We start from the raw sequence: 10,462 nt of genomic DNA, 5'->3' as shown, positions 1-10,462 counted from the left end.
AAAATAAAAAAAAAAAAAAAAAAAAAAAAAAAAACCTACAAAGACTCTTTTTCAAGTAGTATTTGGGCGGGAAAACACTGTCACTCACTCACTCCCATTCTCAAAGCCACTTTCCTCTCTCTCTCTCTCAAATCTCGACCTACAGTGAATTGAATCGAATTGAGAAAAAAAATGTCGAAGTACGAGTGCCCAATGATGTCTCGAGGTGAAATAGTAGCGATATTGAACGAATCCCAAATCGCCAACATTTCAGAGAACGATCTCTCCAAACCGAACTTCGATTTCGTTTCCGATCTCTACACTCGACTCCTCTTCCACATCGACTGTCTCCACGAGTACTCTTCCTATTTATATTCCATTCCCTCTCGATTCTCTCATTTCTCTCTTCGATTTTCAAAATCCAAACCAAACCAGAAAAACCCTAACTTCGAGTTTTGAGTTTTTGTGCAGGGAAGAAGAGCATGGACAGTTGGAGTTCGCGGCGCTCGATCACCTCGAGAATCCGGACTTTCACGTCGAATCGGTGCGGATTATCAAGCTCTACAATCGGATCAAGGATGTACTGGCCTCCATGGATTGTCCCAAGAGTTTTACCCTCAAAGACCTCATCAAACCTGCGTCTGATCGGACTGAACTTTTTCTTAGCGCAATTCTCAATTTCGGTCTTCACAGGTTAGGGTTAATAATGATTTTTTGTGGTAGTTGTTGAGGTTTTATATGAAGTTTTTACTATTTCAATTACATTAGAATTTGTTTGTTTAATTGGTTCTATATAATCTTTGAACTTCTATTATGTATTAATTTGTGAAATTCTCTGTTGCGATTGAGTAAACCATGCGATTGTCGAAGAAATGATCTGTGATTGTTGAGCTGTTGAGGTTTATATGAAAATACTCTTTCAGTTGCATTATGAAATTGTAGTTTAATGGCTTTATTAATGAAATGAAATTATCTGCTAGTAGGATTTGTTTGTTTAATTAGTTCTGTAATCTTTGAACTTCTGTTATATGTTAATTGGCATTCAAATAAAAAAAAAAATCATTTGCGATCGATGCATTGTCCGAGAAATGATTTGTAATTGTTGAATTTTATATGAAAATGCTTTCAATTGCATTATGAAATTGTAGTTTTAATAGCTTTATTAATGAAATGAAGTTATCTACTATTATAGGATTTGTTTGTTTGATTGATTCTATAATCTTTGGACTTTTATTATATATCAATCTGCAGTCAAAAGAAAATTATCTTTTTTGATTGAGTTTGTTTAGTTGAGTGAACCGTGGATTTTTGAAGAAATGATTTGTGATTGTTGAGTTGTTAAGATTTAAATGAAAATAAAGAGGATTGGCACATTTTCATAAAATTCTTACTTTCAAATGTGTTATTATGAAATTCAGTTTTATAGCTTTGTTTACGAAATAGGGAAACGTTATAATTTGCCTCATTGTGGTTCGGACTTATCACAATTTAGTCCACAAACTATTAGTTGTTTCATTTGACTCTATAAGGTTTGGACTAAAATGAAATCATTATGGTTCCATCCAAAGTACCCCTAGCAATTTCATTTTAATCCAAACTTAAGGGGTCAAAATGTAACAATTGAAAAACTTATAGGATAAAATTGTTATTGGGTTAAATCATAAGGGGATGATTTATTTGTCCAAGAAATGCAAATTTTGTTAATTTGGATGGAACTTTACAATTTCATTTTAGTCCAAACTTTATGGGGGGTTCAAATGTAGCAATTGAAAGTTTGTGAACTAAATTGTGACCATACAAAGCCACAAAGGGAGCTTTGTGCACTGGGTATGACCAAGCCACAAGGGGGTAAAAATTGTAATTTAATGAAATATGTATCAATAGGATTTGTATAATTGGTTCAGTAATCTTTGAACTTCTATTATATGTTAATTGGTTGCTTTCAATCTCAGACAGGCGAAACTAGATTTCCTACGGCCAATTGTGGATGAATTGGACTTTCTTGAGGAGCAGCAAAGAGAGTCAGAGGCTAGGATTTCCCAGGTTTCTCTACTAGATCCAGAGGAAAAAAAATGAATGCTTTTGTATAAGCACCCAAATGTGCTAAATGTTTTTGCATTGCAGTTGAATGCAGAAATTGAAGAATACAATGAAGCAAGAGAGAGGGAGCTACCTCTTGTTCAAGAGGTAGATGCAAAGGTTAAAGAATTGCGTCAAACCATTGCAGGCCTTAACAATCAACAGATGTCAATGAGAGCTTCTTATCGCAAGTTAAAGGAGAAGGCTGGAGAAATGGACGAGAAGGTCAGGAGGTTATGGACAATTAGCAGATTGAGTTCTAAGCTTAGTTTTACAAATTTTGGGTTTGCTAGGACAACCAGGGCAGTTGTTTGTTGTTTGTTGTTTGTTTTGAGTTCTATGCTTAGCAGTATCAAATTGTTTAAAAGTTAATATGGAAAAACTATTTAATCAATCCATTGTTTTATGATAAATGTATAGCAAAGACTTGAAATCTTGATTGATTATATCTACAAAATAAGGGCAAGCATATGTGTATGCTAATATTTAATCGGTGAAGTTCCTGTTTGTTCCATTAGTAGCTACTTCATTTTTGTAGTGGTGCTTGTGTCTCCGCTTTGACTGCAATGATATCTGTCAAAGGTGTGTTACTGTAATTGTTAGATTGTTTAATTATCTTTTCATTATTAGATTGGAAGAGCTAGTGAGGTATGGTGATTATTTTTTGAACCATTACCCGAGTTTTTTCTAGTAAATAATTTTGTATATTTTAAGAAATTTCCCTTTATTCATGTGGAGCTGGCTTTTTTCTTGCCACATTAGCTACAGTTTAAGGTCTTACTGCTGTATTGAAAAGAAGTTTCCTGTTTTAAGTTCATCATTTAGATTGGCCATACAAATATGCATGCTTCTTTTTATAGCCACTATTGCTCTTGTTGTTACAGTTTTTTCTTTTTCTTCCAGATTTCTAATGCTGAGTTTGTTCTAGTACAAAGTGTCCAAGAAAATGCAAATTTGCGTTCAAAAATTGTCCAATCACCAGATAAGTTACAGGTATTTTATTTTTCTCTCATAAAGTATGATATGGTAATTCATAAAACAGGTACTACATTTATGTTGATTGTATCCAAGATTTCAATCATTTAGGATACTGAACTTCAATACATGTGCTACAGTTAGACACAAAACAAATATAGTTTAAACTTTTTGGTCTAATTGTCTTAGTAATATGTTTTAGCATTTGCTATGAAAACCTCATTGTAGTGTAAAGGCCACAATATGATTTCGCATTAGATGTTGGGTTTAGATAAAGAGGTAACAATGGATACGTTTCCACAGTGATATATAAATGGCCTTAGCCTACCTATACTCATTGTAGGCAGCACTCAATCACTAAATGACTATGTCTTGGCAGTTATGAGATTGAGAATCGTATGATTATACCGGTCATTTTAAGTTTTTCTTTAATGTCATGGGTAATACCCTGGATCAACTTAGTTTTTTGAAAAGATGATGTTTGTTTACAACACTGATATTAGATTTCAAACACAGCGGATTCAAACTGAAATGAATGGTACTATAGCTTTTTCTCTCTTAAGTTCCCAGATGGTGTTTGACATGCTGGCCCAAATGTGTCTAGCATGGGTAAACAGCGAAGCTAAACATCAGGGTGGGATTTTAGTAACTATCACTTCAGTGGAGATGTTCATTTCTTGACTTTAGTTTTTGGATGTCCCAAGTTTCACATATTGGTTATTATTCTCTTCTTGCCAAGTCTTCTTATCTTGAACATGATGCAAAGTTCATATTTAGCAAAGTCAGTAATGTTATTAGACTAATTACTCCCACAACTTAGTATTCATCACAGTTCCTATAATGATGAGCATCTTGTTAATGTTAGTAATGATTAAGTGATTAAATTTACCTTTTTTTAATCAGCTTAAGTTTTGGGAACAATAGAGTCAATGGTTATGACTTTTGAGTTCAAATCTCATCTCGACTCTACCTTCAATTTAAAAAAAAAAAAAAAAAATCCCATTTGTTGGACTCCATTTTTGAGGGGGAGTTTGGGCTCACAAGTGAGTGGGAAGTGTCAAAAAATGGTTCAAGGATAAAATTTACAATTTCCTATCAACATAATCTTTTGGGACAAGTGATACTTTTACTTACAAAAAAAAAAACTTTTGGGATAAGTGATACTTTATCAATGTTGGATGTGAAATTTATGGAAGCTACCTCTCTCTAACTTTCCCTCTTTGCCCCTCTCACCCACCAAATGATTCCTCTCTTCTTTTTTCTTTTTTCTTTTTTTATTTTTTATTTTTTTTTTAATATTCTGATTGGTTGTTCTTTATTTATCATCTATACTTGTGTGTTAAATTGTTAATTATGCTGTTTGTTAACTTGTTCCTCCATTCTTGCTAGTTGAATTGTGCATGCATGGTTATACATCTGGCAACTTGTGTGCAAATATAAAGTCTCTTTTTATAATTCCAAATTCATGTAGTGGTGGATACTATGATCCTTGATCACATATCATGGGTTTTAAATAAAAGGGCTCTACAATGTCATTCTTGTTTCATTAGTTTTTTTTCAAAAGTAAAGTATTTTTGATTCATTCTCTGCGATGTGTAGATAGAAAATTTAAATGTGATGCAATCTATTAATTTTGTGATATTTTTCTCTTTCTGGTTGGTGTGATTGTTTCTATTGTTCACACATTAAAGATTTTCTTTATGCTTTTCTTATCAACATGTAATTAATTTCTTCACATTTTTACTTAAAGAGGGCTTTAGAGGAGAATAAAATAGTTCGTGAGGCGGCAAAGAATGCTGAAAAAATAGCTACACAATCCTATCAGGACAAGACTTCCGTTGTTGAGCTTTATACAAAGGTGTATTATCAACTACTTCCATTTTAACGATTTATTCTCATTTCTCATTCGTTTGCATGCCATACTTTTTTCATGGACCTATTTGTTAATGCTCTCTTTCATTTTAAGATTTTTGGAAGTTTTGCCTTTCACAAATTGCGTTAATATGTTCATGGTTTAGAATGCTTGGTTGGGCTGTTTCAGGTAAATATATATTTTTTAATGCCTTCACTCTTATAATGGCTTTTGACAACATGATACACAGTTTACATAAGCTACCATCAACCTCATAAATGAGACATTGTTCTTCAACTTCTACTAATCTGATGTTTTCAGCATATACTAATGGCATCTTTTATGTGCACATGTTACTTTTCCTTAATTAATTTGAATGGGGTGTCATCTTGATGAGTGGTTTTCTATGTATTGAATTACAAGTTAATCACACTAGTGCTATTTTACCTTATTTCCTGGATTGGACAAAGATGCATGCTTGCATGCATATATCCTCAAAATTTTCAAATAATTGTAGTCAAAAGGTCATTGAGAATCATACCATTCATCTTGCTGTTGTTTTCTTTGTAAAATTTTCTACACTGTGTAAACACATAGAAGTTAGTCACCTATGCAGTAGATATTGCTGTCCTCTGATTTATGGAGCCAAGTAGTCCAAGACTAAGCATAGTAAACATGCATGTGAACCAAAAAAAAAAAACAGTTTAAGTAAAGGGTAATTGGTGATTTCTTTGTGTGCTTTCTCACAGGTTTCCAAGAAAATGTCAAAACATTTTGCTCAGATGCAGGCTATACAAGAACAGGTGAGTATATGCTCTGCTGGTTATCTTATGCTCTGCAGTTTATGATTTGACAGATTCTGTGTTTGGTGAGGGGAAAGAATTTGTGAAATTTGAATGAATTAAGTGATGGCCATTTAGAAATTTCCTTATATGTGAAAAATTTATTAGCTGTCCTATGCTTAAGATAAAGTCATTTTTGACTGTGTTCATAATAAAGCTTATAACATCAGCACCTTTAATAGGTAAACTCTGCCAAATCCATTGAGAAGGACTTTAAGGCTTTAAAAGCTAAAATTAGTGATGAAGGAATACTGGATAAGTCACTTGAAGCTAAACTGGTGGAAAGGCAAGCCAAAGGTAACCTCTTATCCATGCTATTTTATGTATTTTCCTTTTCTGAGCCAGTAGTTGTGAGCTTAAACCTTTCTTCTTTCATCCCAGCTGAACAGTTGGATGAATTAAGAAATCAGTTAGAGAAAGAAAGAGATTTGAAGTGTGAGGAGGCCACCTTAGAGTTCAATAATGTGAGATTGGAGGTGGAATCTAGGAGACGTGAGCTGGAAGCAAGGCAAAAGAATGTTGAAGCTGTGGTAGTGGAGGTATTTTGCATCTCCTCTTCATTGTGGAGTTAGCCATTGATACGAAGTTGCCTAAATTTTAGTTTCTGTTCTGCAATTAATAGGTGGATGCCAAAACTTCAAAAGCTGATTCAATGAAAGAATCTGGGGCAGCTAAAGTGCAGGCGTTAATTCAAAAATCTGAGGAGATTGTGAAAGAGGTGAACTTAAATAGATTCCCTTCTTGAACCTATATGTATATGGTTGTCTCTTATGAAATTGAAATTTCCACTTTACCCTTGCTGGATATGAATTAAAAAAAAAAAAAGTAAAAATTGTTTACAAAACAAGTGAAATAACAGAACCTTATTTTACCAAAAAGGAAAAAGAAAAGAAAAGAGAAATTACAGAACCTTTATCATTCAAACATATTAGAAACATGAAACCCTGAATGAAATTCTGAAAGAGAGGGCCTTGGTATAAAGATAGGAATCAGTCATGTAGAGAACCAAATGATTAAAATATATATTGAGTAGTCTTTTTAAGTGGACAATGCATTAAGAAAAATAACTCCGTCTTTGTTTGTGCTTAGTGTCATATATTTTGTTCATAGCTGGTTCCATGCCCGGGAAAAGGAGGTTGTGGTAGGTTGATGGCTAGAGTAAAATTTAGTCACTTTATTATGAATGTATCCACTATAGATACTTGTACTGCATTATTATAAATAATTGTAATGCATTAAGAAAAATAAACATGAAATAATGCCAAAGATTGTAGATGGAACTGAAAATGATTACCATGTCTCATGAAGCAGAGGTTATTGGTTCAAATCTCTCCTCCCTTCCCATTGGGTCCAAAAGGCCCAAAACTCACTCATAAAAGAAGAACAAGGAAAAAAAGAAAAAAGAAAATGCAATGATGCTTACTTGCTTAGGAAGTTATCAAGGACGTCTTTCAGAGTTACCAAGCATGCTTTTATTTGTATTGCATTTACTTCATAGCATACAACAAAAATATTTAAAAATATTGATTTTTTTTTTTAAATATTAAAAACAAAAAGATCAACTAAATGGAATCTAAGATTTCAGAATAATGGTTGCGTTGATCAATAGTAATATTTTTTTGGATAAGTGTGTTGAACCATATTGAATGAAACTAAATCAAGCTGTTTCAATGATTTATTATTACTATTTACTTTCACTTAGGAAATGTGGAAACTAAACTTAAATTCTTTCTTAATACTGCTTTCACCTAGTCAGTTGTTTTGGTGCCTTCAATGTCTGTAAGTTTTGAACTGAAGATAATCCAATGTTTTATGGCTGGTTGCAGTTTCACCAATATGCAAACTCTATTGATGTCTTGCTGCCAATGACAGAAGCTGAGCCAGTTGTTGGTTGAAGAGTTGGTATGTTATCTTTCAACTAGCATGAGTTCATCATTTCTATAGCTGGTTTGACTGCAAAATGCATCATGTTCCATGCAAAGCTGAATTCTTGGGTCCTGTGATATACAAATGGAAGTAATCCTTGGCCCAGTCCTATGCTAGCATAGAGTTTAAGTTGGGCTCATGTTTTTCTTGGCTTTTTAGCTAAGTTCAAGCTTAATGTTATTTTTTTGCAAAGGCACTTATTAGATTTAGGCATGGTAATGTTGAGCTTTAGCCAAGCTCTAGTTGTCATACCTCACACTTGTGTTTTTCTTGGCTTCATTAAGATTATCATAGTAGGTGGTTACTATTACTATTATTGTCATTAACTCTTACACTTGTGCTTGTAATGATCATCTAAGTTATACATTGTCCATGGGGATCATATATGTGCTAAATTATTTATATATAGAGATGGGTTCAAGTTACACCTAGTGTAACTCTAAAGAGTTACACATTTTTTAAACTATTGGATTTAAGTAGATTCAATGGTAAAAAAAAGACCCTCATTAATGCTAATATTCTAATTGATCTCATTTATTATCTCTTATTTAATACATTTCATACTTATCTCTAAACCCAAAAAAAAAGTCTACGTCTCTCTCTCCTCCATAATTTTCTCTGCTCTCTCTTACTCTCCATCGTTTTTCTCCAACTCAATTCCATTGCCTTTCTCTTAATTCTGATCTCACCACCATGCTCCTTGCCTCATCAACATGAACACTCCAGATCTTGTCTCATGATCATGAAGGTTGTTTTTCAACAAGAACCCATTACAAACAAGTATTAGTTGCTTTAAAGAGAATTACTATTAATTAAAAAATTTATCAAAAATATTGTTCCCCGCGTCTGTAAAGACCTGTGAGCTTGAAACTTTCTCACTTATTTTTTAAATTTTTAATTAATTAAGTATTAATGAATTGGCTATCAAGTATTGGATAATATTAGTAGTAGAATATAAATAGTTGAAGCACTAAGCAAAAGCCGTATCTGTTTCAATTTGCTTAACCAAACAAAACCCACGAGCTTCATTCAGTTCTGATCAGAAAAAGAAAATCCTCTTTCTTTTTCGGTTCATCTTCAAGAGGTTTTCTCTCTTGCTTTTCTTTCTTTTAATAAATTTTTATACTTTCTGTTTATTAATCAATTAATCGAGCCTTCTAACAAACACACAGGCCCTAAAATTATTTTTCGTTTTTTTTATTTTTTTTTATTTTTTATAATATAATTCTATTTTGATTCTTTTTAAATTTATGTTAATAATTTTTTTTTTCTTTTTCCTTCTGGGGGTATTTGATTTTGAGAGAGCTTGTTCTATTCTATGTTTTTTATTCTTCAAAAGAATTTTCTTGCGCTATTATTTAGGTTTATAATTAAATAAAAAAATTTGGGTCTTTATTGTTTATATGCCAGATACTTTAAAATATATAGTTGTCTGAGGAATAATTTTCCGTTTAATGAGTTGAGACTGTTATATATATATATATATATATTTAATAATAAATAGTTTACTTGAGTTTCTCTGGTTCTAAGTTCCTGTTTTTGCTGTTTTCAAGTAAGTGACTGATATGAGCTTTTGATATGTCATGAACTGTATTTAAAAAGTTTATTGTGCATTAATGTTTGAGAAATGTCACACACAGTATGTTTCAATAGGTGTACCTTCACTGGACTTGGGTCTACATGGCAGTAGTACTTAACATTAAAAAAAAAAAAAGGTGTACATTCATGTACATGAAATTCAAAATATTTATCTATTTATGTTGGAAGTATTACATATTTCATGAGCATTATATTTTAAGAATATAGTGCATACGCTACATTACACTGAATGTTGTGAAAGCATGGGTGAAGTTTTATGGTATATTCTAAACTTTGATCAGCAGGGGTGATATTAGTGGGCCTTCCATGGTAAATGTTGTTTTTGCCAAGTCCAACTTGTGATGGATGCCAACCATCTCCTTGGTTGATGAAGTTATCAACCTTAAGGGGAGCGCTGGATACTTGGCTGTAGAATTGGATGTTTCACAAGCCTTTATAAACTTAGCAGATTGGCTGACCTTAATGTTGTTTTAATGGGTAGTTTTGTTATTATGATCATAAGAAATATTTTATGAAATTTAGAAGCATGGATGATGTAGTTTAATCTTTTCATGAAAGTTACTATGTTGTTTTTAAGGATGAGAAAACATGAGATGCACTTACGAGAAAATTTATCTGTTTAGCATATCCATATAGCATGAAATGTCTCATGCATGTTTACTAAATTCTCATGTCACGTAGCCTTTAAGTGGGCTTTTCAGATCTCACATTTGTCCATTTTTAATTTTTTAATTTATTTTTTTTTTTACAGTGAACTGGTTCCCTTAGAAGCCGTTACGGTCAAATGCAAGGTGAGGAGTTATATACTCTCTTATGCATCAAGCGAGATGTATATATACTAATGATTGAGATTTATTTAATTTCTTTTTTAGCAGTAATGTATTTTGAGCTCTAAGTATATGTGTTAGAGCTTGACAAACTACAGATATTTATTATTTTGGGGTTTTGAGTATGTATATATAGATTAGACTAACTTGTTTTTGCTCTCGCGACAACTGACAAGCTACCAAGGATGCATGCGGTGGTATAATCATGCATCCAATAGGTGGGAGTGATTTTTTTTTAAAAGGGTTTTTGACTTTCTAAACTGTTGCCCTTTCCACATCACGGTAAAGCAACAATATTTGCAATGACAAATACCCTTTAAAAAAAAAGAGATTTGTGTCCCATTTCCACCTGAAAATTCTTGTGGTAATAAATTATTATTTCA

At 32.5% G+C, this 10,462-nt stretch overlaps 1 protein-coding gene across 1 annotated transcript; it reads left to right on the top strand.

Annotated features, from left to right (window-relative positions):
- Positions 1 to 70: 70 nt before the first annotated feature.
- Positions 71 to 10,225, top strand: LOC112015724 (kinetochore protein NUF2 homolog). The gene is made up of 12 exons (XM_065782176.1): positions 71 to 335; positions 451 to 672; positions 1,932 to 2,022; positions 2,104 to 2,283; positions 2,962 to 3,051; positions 4,784 to 4,891; positions 5,635 to 5,688; positions 5,910 to 6,024; positions 6,109 to 6,266; positions 6,350 to 6,445; positions 7,554 to 7,629; positions 10,004 to 10,225. Exons 1-11 carry the CDS (start codon positions 172 to 174, stop codon positions 7,620 to 7,622), a joined length of 1,347 nt encoding a protein of 448 aa, XP_065638248.1. The 5' UTR covers positions 71 to 171; the 3' UTR covers positions 7,623 to 7,629; positions 10,004 to 10,225.
- The last annotated feature ends 237 nt before the right edge of the window (positions 10,226 to 10,462 follow it).

Source organism: Quercus suber, unplaced genomic scaffold (assembly GCF_002906115.3).
Source record: "Quercus suber isolate HL8 unplaced genomic scaffold, Cork oak 2.0 scaffold_292, whole genome shotgun sequence".
Lineage (NCBI taxonomy): Eukaryota > Viridiplantae > Streptophyta > Magnoliopsida > Fagales > Fagaceae > Quercus > Quercus suber.
Note: the sequence above shows the minus strand (reverse complement) of the source record. Positions and strands in the feature narration are given on the sequence as shown.